Source organism: Lepidothrix coronata, unplaced genomic scaffold, assembly GCF_001604755.1.
Source record: "Lepidothrix coronata isolate B3197 unplaced genomic scaffold, Lepidothrix_coronata-1.0 Scaffold97, whole genome shotgun sequence".
In the NCBI taxonomy this organism is placed as follows: Eukaryota; Metazoa; Chordata; class Aves; order Passeriformes; family Pipridae; genus Lepidothrix; species Lepidothrix coronata.
In genome coordinates this window covers 2,348,199-2,374,851 of record NW_016690277.1, presented here as the reverse complement: position 1 = coordinate 2,374,851, position 26,653 = coordinate 2,348,199, and the positions used below count along the sequence as shown (strand labels likewise).

General features: G+C 39.1%; 1 protein-coding gene and 1 long non-coding RNA gene across 2 annotated transcripts in view; one reads left to right on the top strand and one right to left on the bottom strand.

Moving 5' to 3' along the window:
* Nucleotides 1–501: 501 nt before the first annotated feature.
* LOC108500922 lies at nucleotides 502–10,954 on the bottom strand. Its single transcript, XR_001876061.1, has 5 exons — nucleotides 10,607–10,954; nucleotides 7,804–7,951; nucleotides 7,226–7,295; nucleotides 2,158–2,296; nucleotides 502–1,950 (listed from the first exon to the last, which is right to left on the bottom strand). It is a non-coding gene; the product is annotated as an uncharacterized LOC108500922 (long non-coding RNA).
* Nucleotides 10,955–12,255: 1,301 nt separating this feature from the next.
* DNER (delta/notch like EGF repeat containing) overlaps nucleotides 12,256–26,653 on the top strand; it is a 119,478-nt gene continuing 105,080 nt past the window's right edge. Inside the window, exon 1 of the mRNA XM_017822288.1 lies at nucleotides 12,256–12,498. Within this exon, the coding sequence (XP_017677777.1) occupies nucleotides 12,256–12,498 (243 nt within the window). The remainder of the gene's footprint in view (nucleotides 12,499–26,653) is intronic.

Below are 26,653 nucleotides of genomic sequence, written 5' to 3'. Positions count from 1 at the left end.
AAATTTTGAGGAGCTTTCAAATTTGATATATAGCCTTTGTGTAACTTTCAGTGGGAAAATAAGTTGTTGGTTACCTATTTAAAAAGGAAGGAAAAAAAGAGTACCTGTGGTGATGATTTTGGTTGTTCTGGCTGTCATTTTCAGCACAGAGTAAGGATTTAGTTGGCCTGAAAAGTGAATGAAACCCTTTTGGGGACACTTCTTTTTTTCATACCAGGGGCAGCTTGTAATGTATTGGAAAGCAAGTTAGTAAATGAAAAGAATAAACTGAAGAGTCATAGTTCACATGGCTGCAGTACTTTCCTGCAAACAAATGTATCTAGGAGCAATTAAGACAAGTGGAGGGGTGGGGAAAGATGTTAGGGATTCCTCCTTTTCAGGAACTTTGGATTAAGGGAAAAGCTCACTAAAATCAATCCCAGGTGTGTGCAGATGCCAGCTGAGGGCTCTGTAGCCCTCAGAAGAACACATAGTCATCTTAGTACTGCACTGCTTTGTGAGAAGTCTTATCTTTTAAAATAGATGCGTTTTTTTAACATGGTAAGTTCAACTGGTTTTAGAGAACACCACCAGTTACTGTTTTGGATGAGTTTCGTGTCCTTTTAAATTAAGAAGAGCAGCAAAAAATCATTCATGGACGTAAGTGCCATCTAAGCACTTATAGCTGCTACTGAACTTGTGCAGTAATTTTATTTTTGTTATATGTTGGCTTTATACCAGAATCTCTTGTTTAGGGAATGCTTTAGTATCCCATCTGACATGAATTAGTTACACTGCTGCTTCATATTCTGTAGGAAGATGCACAAGAATTAATTCCAGCTATGTGTAAAACCCCCATGCCATTGCCAAACTTAATTGGATATTCAAGTTTCCATATGCAGACTGCTTGCAAAATTGAATTGCTCAGATTCTTTCCCCTCAACCATGTGTCTTATTTTCTTCTATCTTCTTTTCCTTGCTGAGCTGTCCTCCATTGAGAAGGTGGGTGCCTAAGGGCAGGGGCTGGTGAAATTCCAAGTGTCTGCATCACTTGGGCCCTCTCTTTTGGCCACTGCTGGAGATGGGTCTGTCCCACCTGTTTTCACCAACCTGTCTGCACATAAGTAATGCCAGTGCCCATCCTCTGAGCAGCCTGAACCTCTGCAGGAGGCTTTCTAGCAGGAAAGAAAAGTCCAGTCCATTACCCCTGACATGAGGGGTAATGCCTTGGTTTTAATATGAATGTGCCTCCCCCAGGCCAAAGCTCTTTTCTGTTGCTAAAGGTGTTGACAGAATGGAGAATAACGTAAAGCTTTGCTGAAATGGATTAGAATAAAAAGTTTAGAAGGGGAGGCAAAATCTTGCTGATGGTCGAACCTTTTCAGGGTTTGCCCTTTCTTTCTCTTATTTTCCTTTCCTAGTCTCTCGATGGCTTGAACTGGAACAGCTCTGTATTATGTGATCTGTTCCAGTGATTATGCAGGAATTTCACAGCTCTGTGTTCCCAATTGCATTGTGTTTTCAGAGCTTTCCTCAGATGAATGTAGGTGGTTGCCCCAAGAGTAGGAGTAGTTGCCCCACCCCAGTGCACCAGCAGCAGCTGCAGTCACAGTGTTTGATCAGAATGTTCGGTGCATGTTTGTCCAGCAGGTAGGAAACAACTTCCATAGCTCTGCTGCCTGTGACTGAGAGTGAATGGCTCGAGGAATAACTGATGCCTTTAGAGAAATATGGTGTCCTTGTCTCCTGGTGCTGAAGTGTGTGTGTGTATTGATCAGGTATTGAGCTGCTTCGGGGGTGGAGGGAGGAGCAGATCTTGGGTCTCTGCTTTGTGTTCTGGGGAATAATGAAATCTTGGACAGTAAATGGGAGAAGTAAACAGAGGGGAAATGGTCACGGCACATCCAGTATTTTCAAGGCACTAAAGTTTCTGATAGCTCAAAAACTAGTTTGGCAGCAACTTCTGGAAACCTGGTTCAAAGAAGAAAAAAGTAAAGAAAACCCCAAGAAAATGCAACAACAACAACAAAAAAAACCAAAACCCCAAACAAAGCCCAAACCACCCTAGAAGTAATAGGAGAAGTGAAAGTGTCCCCCTCTCCTTCCACCAGCCTCCCCAGAGATGGGAGGAATTCCCAACTCCTGTGATATTTTCCTATATATAAGGGGGGCACTGACCAGTTTGAGCTGCAAGCAGCATGTTGGGGTAGAGCAACATGTGTGTTGTGGGTTGGGCTTTTCTTTGGTCTCATCTGTCTCTGTCCTGTTCCTCCTCCTGCTCCCCCTTTAGTATTAGGCTGTGGCAATTGCTGAGACCCTGTAAAGGACAAAAGTAGGTAAGCCTGGGGGAAAATGTGAGACAGCAACCACCCTACCCTGTTGTCTGAGAACAGGAAGAGGTGGAGGAAGGAGGGTTCACATTGTAAAGGTAAGCTAGCACAATGTATGTTCTTACACAATCTATTTTCTTACACACTGGAAGCCAAGGCAAGTTGATGCTATGAGATACTTCTATGCAGTTATCCCATATCAACAACTATTTCCCAAATTATTTTACTCTTCCTTTAGCTGTTTCCCATAGTTTGTGCTATACTTCTCAAAAAAAAAAGGCAGTATTTAATCTTTATGCCCTCACTTTGTAGCTTGATATGCTTAATTTACTGGAAGTACTGATGTTACTAATCCTTCAGAAAGGTTTCCCACAGTTTTGATATTTCTTTGGTGTGCAAAGGACCAACCCTTGTTCTGAGACACTGAAAGTATAAGTGCTATTCAGAAGGGAGAAAAAATCGCTTTAAAACTGTAATCAAACAGCAAAATTATTCCACTTTTAGTTCTAAGTTAGGTTCTAAGAGTGGCAATTTTAGTTTATGGCCAGCAGTACTGGCTACTTCTGCTGGACCAGATATTAGTGAAAGGGAGAACTGTCTCGAGAGGAGCTCTGCTGGAAAGGGCTGAGCCCTGGGTCAGTGCTGTGCCCTGGCAGCAAGGGAGCAGCAGCATCCCACGCTGCAGTAACAGGAGCACAGCTGGTGAATCAAGGGAAGGGATTATTCCCCTTTGCTTCACGTCCCCAGAGCAGGGATTGTGCGATCTCCCCGGGTGTTTCAAGAGCCGACTGGATAAATCTGTTTGTTTCACTAAAACGTGTTACAATTCTCAAATGAGCTGTGGGTAGAATTGAAAATCAGAACTGTTTGCAGGCATTTACTGATGGCTGAACATCAAACAAAGCTGATATGCATCTTAGTCTTACACTGTTTTGTGCTACATCAGTCCCATCAATTTAAATAAATTCAGTGGAAGAAGTTTATATGCAGAGAGAAAGGTTTTCTAAATTTTCTGATAAAATAAATAGAAATGATAAGGGTCTTTGCAGCTGCAGATTATGAGCAGCCTCCACTTCAGAGAATTCTGCTTCAACTGGCTGAAAATTGCAGGCCTTAATTACTTCTACTTTTCTTAAGGGGTTTCAATTTTCAGAAGTTTTTCTGGCATCTTATTCTGTTTCTAATATTGAATGAATTGGCATTTTTCTGTGATCAGAAACTGTTCTGTCTCTCTGTTCATCTCTGCCCCAGCAGGTAGCTGGTCATTTCCAATTTCTTCCAGAGTCAGGAGTTAACATGATTTGGCAGGAATTATGGAGATGCCATAATTCCATATACAGGGTTTTCTAGAAATAGCAGTTTTCACAGGTATTAACAAAACCCAGCATCCTGAAAACTGCCCTGAAATGGAAAGATAGGTAGAATTAGGAGTATGACATGGACAAAATAGGAAAAAGTTCTATTCCTATCCCATATGTGGAATTTGAACAAGTACTGATGAGGTGAGTGACCACAGCAATGCTGTGTATGTCCATGGTGATGCTCAAGGTGTTTGTGGTCATGTCACATAACTAAGCTTCTGCTTTACTGTGTTAGTGCAAAATTTTAGTGAGACATTCCTGCAAAATGCATTTTCTACCAAAAGCTCACTGTGCAGTTTACAGATTAATGTAACCTTGATCTTGTGAAGTGTATGGGCAAAGGAACAGAGAGTAAGATGCTGTTTGGGATCAGATGCCCAAATCCAGCTGTCAGCAGACTATTTCTGACCAAATTCCAATCCTGGTGTCCAGATGTTTCATATCTGTAAGTCCAAAATAAGGCTTTCAATCGTTCTTCCAAGAGATTTACTTTTTTTTTTTTTTTTAATACAACCATCCTCCATGTCAGCCTGGCCTCAAAAATAGATTCTTGCATCCATGCTGGATCTGAATGTGCTGATGCTTTGTGCTGAGCAGGTCCTCTCCCATCCACATACATCATTCAATGGATATATCAGATCCATTACACAGCTGGCATTTTTGTTTAGGTTTTCATATTTTTGTACTAGTAAAGATAATTTTGCTTATTCCCATTCAGGGGACAGATACACAGACTGTGGCTTGGCTTATGTCAATCATTTCTTCTCTCCATTTGTATTTCTTAGTTCCCTTTCCTCCACCACAATAAAGTTCTTGTCTTCCAATGCTCCAAAAAAGAGCTGCTGTTCCCTCTCCTGTTTATCTTGCACCTGAATGCTTTCTCAGGTTGCCTCAAGCGCTCTAAAATTAATCTTTGAAAAGCTTCTTTGCCACAATATTTGCCCCAGAAATGATCATGAAAAATGACAATTGCCATTTATGCTTATGGCTTGTTGTGATGGTTAATGTTGTGTCATTATTCCCCTCGTGCTGTGCAGTTTTTCTGTAGTGCCTCACCCTGGCCTCTCTTGTGCTTTAATTGTAAGCAAAGGTGGGGAGGTTTTTTTGGTCCTTTCTCTGTACAGCATTAAACAGAACATGGTTACAAGAACAGTGTCTCAAAACTAATGCACAGTCTGGAAATAAAAGCAAAAAATTACCAGCTGCCAGAGACTTACTTTTTAATCTTATGTGAAAAAATAAAAAACTGAATCTAGCTATTAAACTTTAATTTGATTGTTATCTAAGGGAAATAACTTAATAGCAATAATTTTTAGCTTTTAAATAATTCTCAAATGGAATTAGGCAATTCTGCTTAGTTAGTTGTTCATGTAAACACTCTTACCAAAGATGATATGGCTTTTTATGTTATTTCTTTTAGGAGTCCTACCTATTTGATTCTTAATCATGAAAATGCATCTCTTCACACCTGAATCAATGTGAAGATCAGAATAATATATAACACTATGTAATAATGTCTTTTGCACTTCATGTTATGATCATATGGCTCCAAAAGGTATTAAGAAGTCTAGGCTACATTTGCTTTGTATTACACAGTATCAGCAAAACAGCTTTCCAAGGGGTGAATCTGCACCTCTCATTCAGTTTTTATAGTAAAATTAATCTCAGTGCAACGTAATCTTCTCACTTGGCCAAGGCTATTTATGAAGTTTACTGGAAAATTCAAGTTAAGCACTCCTCTCCAGAGGCTGCCTGATTTTTCATTTGTTGGAGCTTTGTTTAGGTGCATGCCTTTGCCCTCCAGAGCCATGGGGACTGGGTATTTTGCATTTGCTGACAGGAGGCGTTGCAGCACGGATGTGCTCTGTGCTGCTGCTTTTCTAAACACTGGAGTGTTTTCCAGAGACTGAGTTACAGCACCTCTGCACAGAGCTGAACCTGTCAAAAGGGAGGGCACAGATTGTTTCTGCAATAATCTTTTACTGAAATAATAATAATAAGTACTTAATATCTTGCCTCTTTGACTATGGAGAGTAGAAAAAAAATCATGTCAGTGGAAAACCAGACACCATGTGAACTATCCCTTGCTCTGCATGCAATCAAAGAGAGCACTTTGGTTTTCAAGTTCACAGTTTATGTATCTTTGTTTAAAAATTTTCAGTGAACTCTTAAATACCAGTAATTCAGTTCCTTTTGGGTTTTATAATTGCACTTTTTTTTCCCCTCAGAATCGATAATTGCTGAGGAAAGGAGCAATTTTTAAGCGATCAACACTTTGACACTTCCTTCTGCAAACCCAACCAGCCATCCTGCCAAAAGCAAAAGCTGCATTTATAGAGGTACCACCTAATGCAAAAATGCCTGTCTGCCTGATAGGGTAATTTGTAACTCTTTATAACCTAAGTGTGTGTGCTAGATGTTGAGCTAATTAGCCATGTGTCTTTGAGGGAGCATGCCAGTTTTTTATGACACAGATTTCTCATTATTTGAGCAAAAATAGGGACTTCAATGTGTGTATCTCTACCCTGGAGAATCCTGTGAGCATATTCCTTGAGGTTGACAGGCACACAAACACTTTAAATCAAAAAACAAAAAAGAAAAAAGCTGTAAAGCTCAATGTGGAATGTAGATGAATGATTCTGCATTTTCTATTTTGAATTATTGACTTGTTAAATTGTATAAGAGCATGAACTTTATAGCCACTTATGCAACTAAGCAAGAAGACATTAAGAAAAATAAACAATTTGCAATTGCTCTGTTTTTTGAACTAGACAGTAGTGTGGGATTAATAGCTGTCACTGCTGCATTGATACAAAAATGTCTGGTGTGTAGCCATAAAGATGAAAGTAAACTTCTGAATGTTTTTAGTGCTGTAGATTTCTATAATTTTAGAAACATAAAATTTATTCAATACAACTAAAAATAAAGGGAGTAATTCCACCCATTAGTGCATTATATAGGATCTGCCAGCCTGAAAAGAAGCCAGGTTGGTATATTCAAGTCACTCCCTAAGATTTGATAACATAAAATAAATAAGAGGTTCTTTGTGTGGGAGGCCTAATGAAAATTGGTCCAGAGCTGTTTTACAATATTACCATTTAGTTTTCAAAAGGTTTAAGAAACAGTGGATACAATATATAACAGGCTGTCATTAACTCTGAACTCTGACTATGGACTGCATGGAGTGCCAGTGCACATCCACTGCCTCTGCAAACAGCACTGATTCCTGGAATCTCTTGAGTCTCCTTTTCCCTAACTTTGAATTGATGTTAACGCCACACAATGCACAGTGGCCCCCTTTTTCATGACAGTGAAGTTATACTGGCTTCATTGTTTTCCCATAAATATACAATATTTATTCCTAATTTTTACAGAATTTAGCACCTGATTGTTTTCTCTAGCAAGGTTTAGCAGTGTGTAAATCAGTAGTTCAGAGTTATAGGATGAGTTTTGTCTTTACCATTGCCTCTCTGCAGATGTTAGCCAAGAATCCAACTTGTTGGTTAGATGTTTTAATAGTTTAAGATCACTTTAAGTTTAAAATCACTTCCTCACCTCAGGAGAGCAGTGAGGAGGTGGTGAATCCTGATCAGCCCTCAGTTAACTGGGAGCCTGAAGATTCAACCTATAAAGGAGTCAAGATATTTTGTGGATCCACATTTATTAAAATAGGTGCATACATCTCTTATTTGAAATAAATGCTTAGGGAGAGAATGAGATTGAAAAGACAATCCTGGACTCAGCCATAGTCTACTGCTTATAAAGACATGAAAAAGAACATAGAAGGTAGAAAAAGGGTGATATTTATCTGTGAATTTTAATTCTAGTGAGGGTGATATTACTGAGTAATAATAAACTGAAAAACTTGAAAAGAAATGAATAGCTGAAAAAGAAGATTTGAAAGAAAAATTTCATGAAAGGAAAAACCCAACACATACTTCAGTTATGTATTTGCTGGGAAATTTTGTGTTGAAATTAAAAAAATAATAGGCAGTTCTATCTGGGTTTTTTTTACTGCTGGCTGCTCCTTGAGAATCCCAAACTAAAGAATCACCTTTTTGTTTACTGCTCAGGAAGAATAACAAATATTAAGAATAGCAAATATTAAGCCTTGAAACATCTAAGTAAATTACCTTGTGATTTTTTTAGGGGAGGCGAAGAGGTAGGGCAAGGTGTCCCTGGATATTTTATTTATCTCTCTCCTCTCCTCTGTACAGCTTCTAATGTGTAAGATTCCCCAGTCAACCCAAATATAGATGTCATGTCCTCTGCCATATTCACCTTGAAATTCATAGAAATAGAGTTATTTAGTTACTGGATAAAAAGTAAGTTTTCTTCAGATATATTACTTCCTTGAAGTTCTTGTGGTGCAATACTTGTTTGATACAAGTTCTGATAGCTGTCATATTAAGCATATAACTTGAATTACTGAAACATCTATGTAAATTCTAGGATAAAGATTTAAGGTAAACTCCATGGAAGTTAATTCAGACTTGGTATAAATATGCAGAATTTTACCATATGTAGTTCACTTAAAGGTAGGTCCAGAACAGTTTTTTCATAAGACAAATTTCTCATTTTATGAAGTACAGTAATATTTACTGTGGTGTCTCACAGCATGGTGATAAAAAATATTGTAAGAGTATAAGAAGCTCATCTTTACTGTAAAGGGTCTATGATCAAATTATGTGTACAGCTTTTTGGTGAAAGGTACAGTAGCTATTGAGAAGGTTTCTTAGATATTGAGAAGATCTTTCTTAGACAGCTGACAGTCATTTTGTTTTGGAAAACATCTATACTGTATATATTTAATTCCACTGTGCTAAAAGTGTAAATAAGAACCACACAGGTTGATAAAATTTCCTGTGAACCAAACAAACAAGTGAAGATGTGGGAGGTGCCACCGCTCCAGAATTACCTGACTGCCACTGACAAACAGGCACCATGAATATTCACAGCACAGTGGTTTTGTGCTCCCTAATAGAATAGTTTAACTTCTGCTCTATGGATTTTGTCTTAGAACATGATTTATGATTCCCAAGAATTTATGGTTCCTACAATGAAGAACGTTTCTGTACCCAGGCTGGCAGCTCTCTCTTGGTGCTGGTTGTATCAACACCTCCCTGCTGGCAGCGCAGCTCCCCCGTGCAGCAGACATTAAATAACATGTACTTTCACTGCCATCAGGGGTGAACAAACCAGCGTGATTATCACCAGCTTCCTATAGCAAAGTTAGCAAACAAAAAGAAGAAAACATGTAAGCTTCGAACAGCTTAATAAAGGGGAGCAAGGTAAAACAAATGTAAATGCAAGAGCTGGAGAGAAAGCAGATAAATTCCTGCTCATTGTCAGGGAGCAGGGTGTGTGTCAGTCTGTGCTGAGATAAAAGAAAAATAGCAATTATTCAGGTACACATGAAAATAAAGCAACACTTCCCCCTTACCCACCTACAACAGTGAGTTATGTGCTTTTTAAAATTTTTGTCTCTGTTCAGACCCTTGAACTATCTTTCTCCTGTAGCCAAAAACTGCCCTCACAAACCCACAAAAGTCAGACAAAATAAGTTCCAGTGTGAAACACCTGAGCATGTTCCTTCCAAGGTGTGTACTCTCCTGAATTTTGTGGGCTACTTACATGATTAAATATGTACTCCAATATTTGGATGAACGGAGGTGTGGGTCATTCCAACAGTTACATTAAATAATTTCTATTCCAGCAAACTCTATGTGCTTGGAAAAAGGAAATTAAATACATGTAGCAAACATTTTAAGTAAATGCATCTTAAGCTGTATGAAACACAATGTTAAATAAACAGTAACAGTTTCTGTGATTCCAGCAATGATTTTCAAAGGGATTTAGCTTTAATTTTGGCTGCTGTTCAATATGGGATTGGGAAGATAATGAGCGTTTTTGGAAATTTGACTTCAGTTGCATGAATGGGACCCTTCTGAAATTTCTCAAATGACGCTAAAATCCCAGTCCTTGTGGTGGTTTGAAACTTTAACTCCTGAGATGCTGTACAGCAGGTACAAGCTGAGGGAGTGATGAGGAAAATGTCGGTTCTGTACTCTGCAAACCAATACCATAGAGATGTGATTTCAGCCTGACCCAAAACAAGAAACAGAAAAGAATCACAGTCCAGACACTGTTCAGAAAAGGCTCAGCACGGTAACTTTCTCATCTAAAGTAACTCCTATGGTAATAAGGAAAAATGTAAGTAATAGTTAATGGTTTTAAAGGAATTCATCAATATTTGAAAACATCATTGTTGTTATGGGAGGTATTTAAAGCATGTAACTTTCTCTTAGGAAATCAGAGAGATTTTTGTTCCTCACTAAATATTTAATCAGAACAGATAAAAAAAATCTGTTCAAAATCTCCTTCAAGCCACTGGAGGATGAGTACTTCCCCATCCAAATAAATAGTTAAGCTGTAATGTAGCTTATCTAAGCCACACTAATAAGCTATTAGACTGGTAATACAATTCAAATCCTAGCAAGTGTAAATTAGGCAGACAGCTTGAATCCTTATTGAATACTAAGATTAGTAATTTGTTTATGGAAAGCTGACTATAAAATTATTTAAACTATGCATATTGGAACATTAATATGCATAAAAAGGAACGGCATTTCAAAAAATCACCAGCTAATTAGGTAAGCATAATATTTTCTGTTTTAAGGTTAAATATTTCCTTATGAAAATGGCAATTATAATGCAAACATTGCTTACTTATTCTGTAAAATGCTAAGGAAACTGTGATATAGGTATTTACAATCTGACCCAGAGCACTGTGTTATGACCTGTTCTGTTGGCTGTGTTGGTTGACCCAGCTTATTTTTAAAGTTGTTCTTTTCTGCAAACACCAGGCTGCTCCACCAAGAGAATTCATTGTCTGGTCTGATTGTCAGTCTTGAAACCATCTTTTCCAATACTTACCTAAGATGTCTTACTACTAAAAAGCCTCAGAATTATTGAATTATTTAGGCCAGAATTATTGAAGCCTCTGGGGGTACAAGAACAACTGGAAAGCAGGGTCACTACATAACCATCTGTGCAGGCCTCCTCTTTGTTATGAAGGTTGGTCAGCTGGTCAACACAATCAGCATCAGCCAGAAGAGCTTGAAGAGGAAGAAAGATGGGTCGGGTCAGAGAGTAGAATGTTTTTTTCAGATTGTCTGGTTCTGATGATTGTTCTGTAAGATGTTTAGAGAACTGGCCAAAGCTTGTTATTAACAACTATCTTTGACACCCTGTGTCGATGGGTGAAGTCTGAGGAGCCGGGAAAGGGACAAACATTGTTATTGAGAAGGAGGACAGAGAGAATTACAGCCCTGCTGCTTTAACATCGCAGCAGCCTGGGATATATACAAGTTATTTCAGAGCACTTGAAAGATAACAAGGAGACAAGTAGCAGCCTCTGTGGACTTACAGAGAACAAATCATGTCAGATGTAAATGGGGTCGGTTTGGAGGCGGTCACTGCAGCGCTCGGGCGGCAGCAGAGGGAGCCGGAGCGGCACCGATCGGGGCTGGGGGATGGAGGAGCAGCGACAGCTGCTGGGAACGGGGCTGGGGCGATGGAGGATGGAGGATGCAGGGACAGAGTATCGTGGCCAGGCTGCTGGAGCCCCTGATGAATTTGCAGTTCAATCAGCATCATCAGTTATTTCTGCCCGTGATAGGGCTTCTGGCCCTATGTGAGGTGTGAAGGTTTATGAAAATAGTAGCCAGCAATCCTCCTGTACCCTGCGATAGTTATGACAAATTCACTTCAGTTTTGCAGAAGCAAATGAATAGAAGGTTGGAGAATGGGGGGGGTATCTTCCTGCTGCCCACTAACTGATTTACGGACCCTGTATCTTAGTTCTAATATGAGTGATTAAAAATGCCCAGAAGACTAGCAAAATATAAATCGATGTTTAAAAATCAGCCGTAGATAACTTCGATTGAGAAAACACACAGCTTCTCTGCAGCATGAGAAATGATAGGATTAATGTTTGTGCTTTTCATCTCCCCCTGCTTTGGTCTCAATAGAACTTTAAAGTAATTCTCAGCGGATCACACTCGTGAAACAGTAAATAAGCAGGAAAGGGTGAGTCGTCCTGACGCAGGAGTGTCTTTTCCAGGCTCAGTCTCAGCCAGGGCAGCGCTCGATCCCTCTGGGCGCCTCTGCACCCTCACTCGCACCCGTGACGCGAACGGGCGGTTCATTAACGCGGGCAGCTCATGAACGCGCTGCTCCCGTTCGAACCCGGCGTGCCGGGGGCGCGGTGCCCGTGGCCCATGAGCTGCCGGGGGGCGATGGGTGTGGGGCTCACCCCGCCCGCCCGCCCTGAGCTCGGCCCCGGCCCCGCCGGGCCCCGTTGAGGGCGGACGGGCGGGCGCCCCCTGGCGGCCGCGGGTGGCTCTGCAGGCGGCTCCGCCCCCCCGGCCCGGCCCGGCCCCGCCCGCGCGTTGCCCGGGGAACGCGGGCCGGGAGCAGCCGGGCGGCCGCTGCCTCCTGCATCCCTCCTTCCATCCCTCCTTCCTTCCCTCCCTGCCGGCGCCCGCAGCGGAGCGGCGCCCGCACCCGCGCGCCCCGCCGCCATGCCCCGAGCCGCCCCGCTCGTCCTGCTGCTGCTGCTCGCCCTGGCCCAGCGCCGCGCCTGCCTCCCCGCGCCGGCCAGCGCCGCGCCCCCGGGCCGGGACCCCTGCCTGAGCCAGCCCTGCCGCAACAACGGCACCTGCTCGCCGCTGCCGCCGCCGCGCCGCCTACAGCTCATCCTGCCCCAGCCCTCGCCCGGCTACAGCTGCACCTGCCCCCCGGGGGTCACCGGCGACTCCTGCCAGGTAAGGGGCGCGCCCCAGCGCCGCCCGCCCGCCGCGCGTCCTTGTGCCCGTCCCTGCCCTTGGGTGTCCCCGCGCTGTGCGGGGACACAGCGAATGTCCCTTCCCGCCTCCCCATGCCCCGTCTGCGGGCGGCTCTGCCCGCCCTGCCCCGCTCCGCACCCGCCGTGCCCCTTCCCGTCCGCGTTCGCCGCCCCGCCGGTCCCGGCCCCCCCGATGCCGCCGCCGGAGCCGTTCCTGGTGGCCCCGGCGCTCCCCGAGTTCCCCGAGGGGCTGCCGGCGCTGTGGGCTGGGAACCGTGCCGTGGGTTGCGCTCCCGAGCCTGGAGCTGCTACCGCGGGCATGACAGGGAGCGGCGGCGTGCGAGGGGCTCGGCCAGGTTAAGAGAGGATGGGGCTGAGCCCAGCCGGTGCCTCTCAGGTTAATGTCAGTACTACAGTCAGTCCTCGCAGTTTATTCAGCATTGACTTACTGTAAGGTGAAAGGGATGGTCCTTGGAAGCGGATGCTGTACTGCACTGAATGCTGATCCTTAAATCGTATCTCCAGGGGTCATTTTCATAGGCTAGGAATGCTCGCTCCCACGTTTCGGGTGCCTTTTGGATTGATTTTGAATTCTGAGAGGTCGGAATGCTCAGGGTAGGGATAATGGTCTAAAATACAGAGAGGCAAAAAGCAGTATCTTTCTAATGCTCTTGGTCATACTGGGATTTAATGCGATAACATAACTGAATGTAATTATTGTCACATGAAATTGTGATTTTTTTTTTTTCTCTAGCATTAAAGATGACAATCTTTGTTATCATGCTCAGAAATTCACAAAAACTTAATCTCCCCTCTCTCCAGATAAGGAAAAGCAGGTGCAGGGACCCAGGTTTGTTTCCTTCATGTGTATATGCTGGGTTACTTTCTGTGAGAGCAGCGTACAAAAGCCTGAATGGATTGGCGACCACTGCTTTGTCAGTGCTCTCGCTTGTAAGTGGATCTCACAGAAGCAAATGATTTCAAGTAATTTCAGTCTGCTTTTTAGGCTTTATTTTATTGTTCTTTGGTCACGTAGTATCTGAATTATACCGCTGAATAGATGAAAGGGATAATACGTTTACTGAAGACTTAATGTGTAGGTGAGTCTGAAAGTCATTGTAAAGTAGGAGCACAGAGTTCTGTGCTTGCCTTGAAACGCCTCAGCTGGTTCAATGTAACAATGAAAGTAAAAATATTTACACTAATAAGTTTCTGTAAAATCAGAGAGATGAAAGTGGATTAAATAGATTTCTCTTTGGCTAATTTTAGATCTTGTCTTCTTAAGAGTTTACTATGTTTCTATTGCTGCAAAGAGAGAAAGAGAGCGCTGTGTGTTTGCTTCTGCTTGTTGTGAGATCCATGACTGAAAGATTAATGACCCTTTTGAAGACCTAGTAAAAGGTAACACTTGTGCCATCACACCTCCTGTGAAGTGTTATGTCTGGGGAACTGAGTTTAATTGTTTTTTCTAATAAAAGAGAGGCAATATGTTCATAGCAGTTATGCTTTTTGTTAACTAATAAGAGGAGGCTTACGGTGTTATACATTTTGTTTCCTTTATATAAAATACCAAGTAATGACCCTTGCAGGGAATACTGATAAATGAATGCCACTTCAAGCTTTCAAGTCAGCAGCTGAAGTATGGATACCAGGTAGTTATGAAGTTAATATAGTTTTGAAATGTAACTTTAAGTAGGGACCAGGCAGGGCTTTTTAAAGGCATAATATAAACACAGTACTTTTGAGGTTTTGTTCATTTTGTCAAAATAGGGAATAAATAAATATTATACAAATGCTTTATTTCTTGGGTTGCTCTGTCATTCAGATATCTAAGACCTTAACAGATACTTAATGGCTTAAACTCCTACAAAGAAAGGCATAAACAGTCATGTTTTCTGATTCAGTGACAATGAATAATCATAAGGATTTAAAAGCGACTATAAGGATTTTTTCATGTATTCCTAAGAGTTATGAGAAAACTATTGACTTAATTAGGAGATCACTGGGATATAACTAGACAGAGGTTTTTGTCTTAATGTTGAAGTTGTTACTGAATAGTTGGACTTGTAGAGGAGAATGCAAAGAGGGGGAAAAAAGAACAGAAATTATTATGCTTAAATACTCAGATAATGGAAAATATGTTTGAGGTTTTGCAATTTGTGATGGAGCTGGATTTCTTTGGGGATCCTGCTTCTCTAAAAAGACAAAAATACTTTCATGTTACTTCCTGTATTGAAGGCAAGATTTCAGTAATTCTGTTCAGATGTGTTGAGATGTTAGAATGAAGACAAAATGTTCTGAATGTGCCCATGAGTCAACTGGGCACGGTGAAGCTGATAATGCAGAAGGATTGCTGTGAGACAAACTTGGAGATTGCACATAAATTTTACTCCTGAAGATTCTACCATAACTGGCTTTGATGCATCTGTGTATGCTGGTGCTGGCATGGGAAAAGAATAAAACTGAGATCACATACGACTGAGATACTTCTAAAAGTCCAGAGCTTTCCTGTCACCAAGTAACGTATTTAACTTAGACAAGCCAAGTCCATGATTTCATCTGAAAACTGCTTTAGTAACTCATTATTTATTTAACAACAGAAATTATAGGTTCTTTTAGTACATCTATGCCATGAATTATGCATGTGTGTATATCTTACATTATTTATGGCTTGAATATACTTTGCTTTGCAAACTTGAGGCGTGTTTTGTTATGGATTTTGGTTTCACATTGTAGGACATTGCTCTGTTTTACCACCATTTTTGTTCATGGTTGTGAATTTTTTCCCACTTCCCTTTACCACACTTCCAGTGTCTGTAAAGAAAAAGTAGGATTACTGTGTTGAAGTGTTCTAAACGTTGGTCTGAGCAAAGAAATCACATGTATTCCCAATAAAATCGTACAAAAATTATAGTGAATTCAACTGCTTTTCTTCAGGAACTTGAAATTGGCCAATTCTCAGCTTTACACTGAGAGAATTTGATGAAATAAACTGAAATGAACTGAGTAACAGATATTAGTTACATTACCTTTATAATCCCTAAATTTTTATCTATATTTTACTTTTAAAAACAATCTTTAACCTTTATTTCTAATGACTAGTGTAATGACTACTCTGTTATTTCTAATGATGTATGTAATCCAATAAAACTGTTTTCCTTTATCAGGAAAGTTTTATGTAAAGATTAATTTGTATTTGTGGCTTATGAGATAATTTTAGAGACATAAGATACAAAGTAACTAATTGGGAAATGAAAAATTTCATGATCGACTTGGTAATTGGCTTAAAATACAGAAACTGAACTCAGCTAATTGCATTGAATTGCATGATGTTTATTTGATCCCATGCTAGTGCTAATTTCATTAAAAGGCTATCACATGAAGACATTTAAATTATTAATGTATTTTAAAGTACTATCACAGATGCTTTGTTTTAGTTCCTTTTCTTGTTTGTTTTTTTTTTTTCTTTAATTTTAAATTTTGTTTTTTTTTTTTTTTTTCTTTAATTTTAAATTTTGTTCTTCTTTCTTTTGACTGATAATTTTCCCTAATTCTTTTACTTTGCTGCTTTTTAGTATGCTTTTAGTTATTTTGTAGATAGTGTCAGTAGTCAGAACTAGGAAACAAGTAGTGTCCAAGCATACTTAACCAGAATTCTGCCTTTGCAGCAGTTCTCTCCAGTCTGATTAGTGATGACTGGATGTTTCACTTCTGAGCTGGTACCACTGATGCAATAGCATTTTTGAGTCAGTGTTCAAACAATTCTTTTAGTGGCAAAGAGATCTCTTTGGTTTTGGGGAGAATTTGTTGTGTTGATTCTAATGGTTGTATTTCCACACCTAGAACAAAAAATATTTTTTAGATGTAATCGTGGACAGCTTATTTAAAATAGAATTTTAGAAAGGTGTAACCTGAGTTTAAAAAAGTCAGTGAAGGAACTGGTATTACAAAGACCGGACAGTAGGTTGTATATTAAATTTTGTTTTTAGAATTGTTTTTATATTTTTAAAATTATTTTTGATTTCTCCTCCTGAATTTCTGCCTGATTATGTTTTTCTTCATTCTCTCATTTTTTTTTTTGTACTTTTGAAGGCCAGGTGGATTTATTCTCGTCTTTGATCATAGTATTTGAATGTTTATAGACTATACTGCAGTGATTTCAGTTTTTTTGCTCTGTGACCCTTGCTTTTATTTTTTTTTATCCTGTGTTGGGTTTGTGTTTCTTTTTCCTTGAATTTATTTCTGTTCTCAGTAGATTTCTGATAATGTGGTCTTTAATGCTGAATGCAGAAATCCAGAGTTAGCAAACAGGTCCACGAAGAAGGATTGTTGTTTCTTGACTCACTGGTGTAATCCTTCAGGGGAAGTGGTACAAATTTCATTGGCCAGGTTATTTCAGGTTGCACTGGACAGTGCTGTGTAAAAGGACATCCTTTAATCTAACTGCTAAATCACCTTCATGTCAGTATCCTGATTAATTCCTCACATGATCCTGTTTTCTATTAAATGCTGACGTTGCTTCTGAAAGGTCTCTAATCCTTAAATTCCTGATGAATTCTCTAGTATATTTAAAATGCTTTTTTTCATTCTGTACTCATTAATGAAGGGTACATACTGAGATTATGTGGCTATTGTGATGCAAGTGTTTTGTGATGTGACCACTCTGTTTGCTTTTCACCTTTAATAACAGCAACATGCATATTTAGCAGATGCCCTGCAGTTTTCTTCTTTAATTTGGATGTAGATGAGCCTCAGTTCTGAGGTACCACGTCATTTCCTGCTGACTAACTCTGCTCACTCGTGCAGTGCTTTCAAGGTGCAGAATTTAAATATTTGCTCTGATGAATATACTGTGTGTGAGAAGGGGCTGGGGGAGAAGAGGAGGCTAAGAGGGATCTAAGTGCCACTCTCAGCTACCCCAAGGGTGGTCATAGAGAAGATGGAGCAAGACTTTTCTCAGATGTGCTCAGTGAAAGGACGAGAGGTGACACACACGTTATAGTAGGGGAATTTCCATCCAAAACTAAGGAAAAAAATTCCTCACAATTATGGTGGTCAAACACTGAGGTAGACATTTCGAGGAGTTGTAAGACTTCTATCCTTGGAGATTCTTGGCTTGAGCAGCCAAAACTCCCAGTGCCTTGGCCTGAGCAGGGGTTGGACCAGAGGTTATTATTTGGGTACCATGTACACACCAACCCTTTGTATTTTCTTTTCCAATGTCCTGAAATGATCCTGCTAAATCTGTTCAAAATAGTTATTTTTAAATGCTAGTCAGGTCATTACATAGAGCAAACTATTTGGTCCTGAAGAATTGCATCATATAAATGAAAATGTCAAGTGTTGATTGTTAATAATTTTTTTGTGATTAAAGACTGCAAAGAGCTGGATCAGGTGTAAAGTAACTGAATAATAGTAGGAGCTATGCTATGCTAAGATGGTTCAACTTTTCATATGCCGGATTTTATTGCAGTTTATATTCTTTGATCCAAGAGAATCACTTTGCAACAGTATCTGCTTAAAAACCATGATTGTTTTACTTTCCTTTGAAATACCTGACTTGATATTGTAATTCATATATTATGTAGCTCTGGAAATTGTGTTTAGTGGAGCAAATTCCCAAAACTCCATGCAAGTGGAGTTGTATGACTTGACTCGGTATTACAGGAGGTAGAATTGCTCCCCTCCTTTTGAGGGCTCTCCTAAAATCCTGTACATATTGCCCTTCAGAGAAGGTCTTGTTTAGATCAACAACTTCAGAAGTGGCATTTAGCAGGATTTTGCATGATCATGGGATGATGAGTCCAGGAATCTTAAAAGATCATTAGTTAAAATTCCACTTTAAAAGGCAGATATGTGTCTGCTGAAAACAGTGTCCACTTTACCATAAACACAGGCTGGTGGTTTTTTGGTTTTGGGGTTGTTTTTTTGATGCTCTCATATCTCACTCTGTTCTTGCTAAATATCAAGCCCTTGTGATATTTTGCATCACATTTGTGTTCCAATTAATTTGTTTTCCACACAACATAAATTGTAAGTGCAGTTTTCCAAAAATTTTGTAACAAGGGAAATGCACATCAAGGTAAACATTTATCAAGTAATATTTACTTGATAAGAAAACGACTTAATTTGTTCTATTGGCTGAGTGTAATCCCTTACAAAGAAGCACTCTTGCATTCAAAAGCTGATTTGAGCGCTGCATGTGTAACCTGTTTGAGTTCAGCAATACATGTCACTGTCCTATATTATTTTTCAAGTTCACCTGAGTTTGTTTTACAGTTATACAAACTGTAATAAGTGTAACAATTGTACTGCATTTTTAGTATTATATTCTACTGTAAACCTGAAAAAATAGTTTCTATAAACTATTTTTATAAACTAAAAATAAATTCTATAGAAAGGCCTGGAAGTGATATATTGTGACTAGGAATAAGAATATCAGGGTTTGGTGCTTGGAATTCTCGCTGCCTTGCTGAGTCACACTGGGCAAAAACTCTCATCACCTTCTTACTTATGTTTCTTCTCTATAAATTCAGTTAATCCTGGGTTTTCAAAAGGTTAATTTGTGAATATATATGAAGGCTCTAAGAATGCTGAGTGAGAAGCACTTTATAGGGAAGCATAATATTGAAATACCAGATTCTAAATTACACATCAGTGGCCTATCAGGATATATTTAAATTGTAAAGAAAAAAAAGCCTTCTTATTAAAAAAAAAAAAAATCAACCGTTTGGGCTATTTCTGTCTCTGGCAAATATTCAGGCTAGCAGTTTACAGATTAATTTAGTTTCATAATGTTCTTTCTCACTGGAAGCAGGGAAATAGATCAATGATCAGTATTTCAAAGACTTCTGTAGCAAAGGTGTTTGTGAACAAGGTGCTCTTGAATGAGGTAAGAAGAGGATTCAATTTGACTGTGAAAGTAGGATTGTTATACTGAGATAAGGTCACTGAATGTTAATGATTTTGAGAACTTTGCTGTACCTCATGTATTAGTTACAACAGCAACTGTATTGCCAGCCTGAGAAGACTTTTGGGTAGCTCTAGGAACAATAGCTGTAAAAAAAGTAACAAGATATGATTCCTTTTCTTTACAACAAGCCTCTTCTTCAGTCTGGGTTGCCCTTATCTGGTCCTTTGTACCGGACCTAATAAAGCTGAAGCTTGTTGTTGACAAATGTGCAAGAGAAGGAATAGCTTCAGTCAACCATGCATATTCTAAATAAACTCTGATTCTCTGGAAGACCCATATGTTTTAATGGGGGTATGTGGTATACTCCTCACTGGGCCTGAGTGCTCAAAATGTGATTTTAAGATGTGCAGATAATGTCACAAGAGAACAGAAGCTGTTGTAGAATGCTGTTCCTTTCTCTCAATGAATACTTGGTCCCCTGAAGTCAAGTTCAGGTAACTTTAGTTACAAGATAGAGAGGACAGAAATAGATATCACCCAGAGAAAGATTAGCAGATCAGTAGATATGAGGAGATTTGAATAACCTGGGGTGGACTACTTGTTCACTTTGTTACAGGGACAAATAAGAAGAGTCTGAAGGTAATCTTGTGACAAAGACAGTGCTTTAAAAAATAAATATGAATGAGACAAACTCTTTTGGGCATCAGCTGTTAATTAAATAATGTTGCTAAGGAAAATATATAATTTTTTTGTAGTTTTCCAAACTCAGTAAGTTGGTGTGATCTCCTTTTGAAGTATTTGTTAGCTGTGTTTGTCAATAAAAACAGTCACTATCACCATGAACTACCTGACAACTCTTATGTTTCTTATTCAGCCCTAATGATTTGTGCTTTAAATTTGCAAATCTGTAAAAATTAATACAAATTTTATTTGTATATTTGTTTTAAAGGTTTATCAGATGTATGGTTTCCTCTGCTGAAGAAATAGGCAAATTGTTAAATACCTTTTATCAAAATCAAACTAATGAATGAATCTCTGTAATGGCAAGCCAAACCAAATTTCTTAGGTTTCATACACACCTAGCAGTCTATTAATAACTTGTGATTGACTATATACTTGTACTTCTGTTATCATCCAATATTCAGGCAAATTCAGCAGTTTTCAGGCAAACTGAACATTTAACAGAAGGAAGAAGGCCATGGAAAAGTTTAATAATTTATGAACTAAATGCCTTTTGTGTTGCGATTCCTAATTCTGCTGTCTGGTGGCAAGAGGGTTGTTTTCTGGCGTTTATTGTCACGATGTAACACCAAAGTTGTGTTCTTGTGTGTAGGGATCTGAGAAACTTTCACATTTGAGAATGTCTTTGAGTTTCAGTGAGTTGGGTTACACGAGGTTTACTGACACAGGGAAGGGCTGTGAGATCAGCTACCTGATTAATTCTTTTTAAGGCTCCAGCGTCCTGTGAGCTGATGGCATATGTGATAACCGAAGAAAACGGTGCTGAGTCCCCTGGGAAATTAACATGTTTAATTGAAGGAAGGACAGGTTGACTTAATTTACATAACTGTAATAGACTCTAATGCTAAAATTTGTCTAACTATTTCCTCTTAAAAGTAATGGAAAGGTACTGGGTGGATGTTGTAGAAGTTCTTGATGATCTTTCTGAGGGTGTGTGGGGACCTGGCTAGTACAGAGCATGCTAAAAATGTGGAGCATCTTTAGAAGGCTGCCTATGACTCCACTGTGATACCACTTAAAGGTGAAGTAAACTCATAGTTATTTCTTTGTCTATAAAAATAATAAATATATATTTGGAACTAGTTATTTCAGTAATTTGAGCTTTGGTTTCTTGAAATGTAGCCATGAAAATCTCTAAGGTGAAAGAATGGAGGAGCAAGGTCAGCTGTGCCACTTGCTTCCAAAACACCCTTCTCCCCAATTAAACAGCTTCCCCTGCAACATCCAGTTTTAACTCTTTCTGCAGGTGAGTGGAAAATGAAGGATTAATAGTTGCAGTAATTCTGCCTTTTCACAAAGGCCTGCTTAAGAACAGCGTGATAGATTTATCAGTTACAGATTTGCCCTCTGATTATCAAGTCCTGCTAGCAGTTACAAACCAGGGTATTGGCCCCAAACTTCTCTGCATTTGATTTAGGAACATGGAGGATTTTCTGTTAATGTAACATATTAGTGAGTGATAATTTTATGTGAGACAATCAGTTGAGGGGTACTCTGGAAGGACAGCTGTGTTAGTAAACCTTATCACAGCAAACACAAGTGTAGCGTCTTTGTTGCTTTCTGCATGATGTATATGCTTTTCGCTTTGTAATCAGTACTGCAGCATCTTCCAACTTGGGATTTCTAGTTCTGAGGACATTTTTCTTTCCCAAAATGTGCTTCTATCCAGTTCTATTCTGTATTTTCAGGTTTTTTTAAGCTCCTTGCCTACGGTGTGAAAGTATACCCCACTTGGAGGTGGGGCCTTTACTGCAAGCAGCTGTTGAGCTCTGAGAGCTGCTGCCTGGTAGAAGCTCTTCCAAACTTCTTGACAGTAAGAAGGTTGGTTCTGAGCTGAGAGGTCTTGAAAGTTTTGAGTTTACCCTGGCATTCTTATGGCTTTGAAATTCTCTACTCTGACTTTGAGTGGGGCTGCAGCTCAGGGCTTCAAGGTGCAGCGTTCTGTGATCTTGGAGCAGAGCACTAGTGCTGCTGGAGGGAGAGAGAGCTTCCATCAGAAACACAACTGTGATTTGGCCTCCCCTCATCAGAGGTGCCAGCACAAAACTCATTTTAGTCAATGAACTGTCATTTTCTGATAAATCCTGTGTTCAGCCAGGGGTTTCTACCAGTTGTGGTCTGTAGTGGGAAAAGTTCCTGAGTGTTTAATGATGTATTGATTTAGATGTGAACTTTACCATTATCTAATCTAATTTGGGAGATAACTGTAAAACTTTTGAGTATCAATTGTTGATCTGCATGGTTTATTTTTCTGTCTTTTTTAGAATACCACAGGTGAGATTCTCTGTTTTTCAAGGGAATTGTAAATGTCTTTGGTTGATTGCCAATCAGGTTAAGCTGATGAAACTTGTATCCCTCATTTCAGAAGAATTTGCTTTCATTCTAAAGACAGTCATGTCAAACCCAGAGGAAACCAAAGCTATTGTAGGAATGAACAGAAACTAATTTGGTTGCAGTCACTGAATTGTGGAATGAGTAGAATAAGTCATTTATAGTCCCTTAAACCTTGTGAAGTAAGTGGGATGAAGACAAATATGGAATATCACGTTGTGTTTGCACTTCTTTACTTAAGACATGAAATACAGGCAGCATCAGGAAAAAAAGGATGGAAGTTAAACTTTAGGGATTGAATGTTAAGTTTGTATAACAGATAAGCTGAAATATTTGCCATAGATATTCATAATAGAATGAGGAAATCAATGTATTCTGGTTTAATCACAGAGCACTTGTATCTGTGCTGTGGAATTTTATAGAAGCTTTGATTTAATGTACAAAATATGCTCTGAACAAGGGAAGTGTGCACTGCTGTGTTTGCTGGTTTGGGAAGGAAGAACTGGACTGGGGTCCTGCTCTGACATCCACATCTCCAGCACTGCTGTTCCTGAACCACAAAGCTGCCCTTGCCTTTGACCTTCACAGTGTTTGGAATGACTTTGAGGATATGAGCTAGATGAGTAACTACATACATCAAACGACTATTAGAAGGCAATCTATTTGAAATAATTTCTATGTATATTTTCCTGGTTTTCCTCTACCTTTATCAGAATAACATCTGTTCAATTCCCAGCTCGTTTGATGCTCAGGCATATGTTCAATGCCCAAGATTTTTTTGTACTGTAGTTGCAGGAATGTAATTTCTGTAGCTTCTGTTGTTGTCTTTTAACTCTGAGTCACATAAATAAAGTTAGCTTTCCAAAACAGTTTTTATGTTCTTCTTAGACAAAGAGGATTTAGATGCTGAAAAAGTCTGATAGCTTCTTTTCTTGCTTGACTTGCATTTCAATGGCATTGTGGGTTTTTCATTTCAGTACTGACAGTTCTTTGGGTATAAGTGAAAGGAGAATTGGTTTGAATTTTCTCTGTTTCAGCTAGGTGAATTCACATCATACATCTCAGAGAGTTTGACTGTTGGCCTTTTCTTCAGCAGCTGCCTGTATTCCAGGTCTGAATAAATGCATTAATGATGCTCCATAGTGTTACAGGTGTCTTTAGCCCTCTCACAGGTATGAAAGGATTATGAATTTCTCTAGTCCTATTATATATATGTACCCTATTATATGTTATATACCATTGTTCGTGTGGATAACAGCAACCCAAATTATATTTAGTCAGCTGTATGGATTTCTGAATTTTGCTTCATCTTAGAACAGTATTGCTCTATAATACAGGAGCAGACATGGTTAGGCATCTGGCATAGGATTTCACCAGAATAGAAATAATAAGTGGTAATTTTTGGCATCAAGGTAGGAATCGGAATGTACAAGAAGGGCAAAAATAGTAATTTTCATTGCTATGGCTTTTCAAATATAATAATGATGTTTATTCTCTTTTCCTTTTTTTTCCTGTTGCAAATCTGATTTGCATTTCCATAGTGAGAGCTAGGGAACTAACTAGAGTGATTGAGTTAGTTTTCATTTACTCCTATTAGACAAATTATGGACTTATCATAAGTAAAATATTATTGCTCGGCATTAGTAACCTCAGCAGTGGCTTAACAGAAATATTTTCTAAATTTTCAGTTCTGAAGAATTTACTAAGGCCTGCTAAACACTTGACAAATTTAGATTTCCCTGTTTTTAACCCAGTCTTTTGCTTATCACTTTTACTTATTACTGTTAAGTAATATTGTTATTTCAGAATGGTATTTAGGTCTTTAATTTTTTAGATCTTATTTGCTCTTTGGCCAATAACTAATGTGGAGGTCACATACCTTTTTGGTGAGATTATATTGCATAGTCATCTACATTGACTTGACAGTGTGAGTGGATTGCATCTCTTCTTATTCCAGATCAAACGAGAGGATTCTTCTAGAAAAGATGTTTCTCTTTCTGTGAGATATGTCTTTATAATTCTTCACTGCCCAAATACCTTTCCAGAATAAGTAGATGGCTCCTACCAAGGTAACTGAGAGTTGGGATTGTACTTGAAAATCCTATGAAACAAAGAGGCATCACCGTGAATAAATTTCTTTTCAGTATTTTACTGTAAAAGTAAAAATGCTTTGTGGAAAATCAGATGACAAAAGAACTCTGACTGGTGTTGCAATTCATCTTCTTGCTCTATTTCAATTAAATAACAACTTTCTTATTCTTCTATACTTGTGATAACTCAGTGCCTCTTGATAGTGTAAGTAAAATCTGAGATTCCATTTTCATATGGTTTTTGGAATAGATTTGGAACAATCTATTGTTGAAGCTGTGTGACAATAACTTCTTCCTTGCAACATTTAAAATAATTATTTACAATGATGCATATGAGCTCAAGAGTTGTACTAGACTCCCATCATTAATATATATGTATGTAAAGGCACCATCAATGGTGTGCCAAGTGTGGTTTGGTTTTTTCAAGTGGACAGTGGTGCTACTGACAGGCTTCAAGAAGCTCATTTCTCCAGGTACTCTGAAATGGCTTGATTTGAGCAGTGCAGCTCAGAGGCCTTGCTCTGAAACCTTGAGTCCTTTGCTGTGCTGTGTAGATGTGGTAAGCACAGTTTGTCCCAGCTGCCCTTGGGTTTATCCCTTTTTTTTAATTTATTTATTTATTTATTTATTTATTTATTTATTTATTTATTTATTTATTTATTTATTTATTTATTTATTTTTAACGCTTTCACTGTGTGTTGCTATAGGGTCAGTTCTATGTTGGATTCTGTGTGAAGATAAAAGGTTTAATATGACTCGAGATGAATGAAGGAAGAAAGAGATAAGAATCTGTTTTGCAGACATATTTAAATTCCTCATTAAAGACTGTTTCTGTTGCATTCAGCTGATTGTGGATTGGATCAATAGACTGCAATAGTGATCAATATCTGCAAGACCACATTATTGGCCTGTTCGTATGAAATAATTCAGGCTACAAATAATTAATAGACACAGGAAACAAATCCTACCCCCACATTGCTTGTTCTTCCTTGTCTCCTGCCTGATCTGTTAATATCCTTTTTTTGATCTAAAAGTTTGGAAATTTGGTATTGCAAGGCTTGGCTTATAATCTGCCCCTAGAAATTTCCTCAGATTTTTTCTTCAACATCGAAAGTTTCTTTATCTCGCTAATGTTTGAAAAAGATATGTTCACACTTCATTTGGAACTCTTTTGATCTTATGAGAAAAATATAGACCCTTAGATAACAAAATGGACTCATACTTTTCATTTCAAATCTAACAATATGGTTACCTTTTAGAGCTCATAGAGGTGTTCTTCAGAGCTGATAGATAATGCAGTTTTTTACCTATTGATACTAATTCACTTTCATTATAGTCCATATCAGATTTATTCTAGAAGTTTTTTAGTAATTGTTTTTTAGTAAATATAGGACTTTGGTCCTATATTTAGTTGTATCAAGGCATCAATTTGGTCCTCCTTTTATTTTTACTTTTTCCACTTTACCACGTCACAGGATATTATTCTGGTGAATTGTTTATTTAGTTTGCCTTAATTTCTGTGGAGTGGTTCTGTGTCCCTGGAAGTGTACCTTTGTGTGGACTATAACCTTCCGGAATGCTCAGTAACAGTTAAAAATTTTCTTATTGTAATGAAGCATTTTCCCTCTGTAGTCCCAAGAACACCAAATGTGCATTCTATTTTTTACTTTATTGCAGGTTTTTGTTTGTACACCTGTGGCAATACAAAGGTCTGCTGCCTTCTACTGATCTCCTCCTTTCCTTGTTCGTGTTTTTGGGAAGTTTGCACAGAAGGGCTGAAACTGGGGTGGGACATCTTTGGACAAAATCTTTCTTCTGCTAGTAGTCCCTTTCCATTAGCTATTATCAGGCAATAGTATACTCCACATGGAAGAAAGCTCCAGAGTACTGAGGAGGATCACGTGGAGTCACCTACATTTGCCTGCGTAGAGCTGAGCTTTATTTAGAACGGTTAATGCTGATCAGGAGCTAACAAAGCTCCTGACTCCCTGCCAGCTCCATGCACAATTACCCCGTCCCTGGAGTGTGGTGCTGAGGCACTGCAGCTGACGAGTAATGCA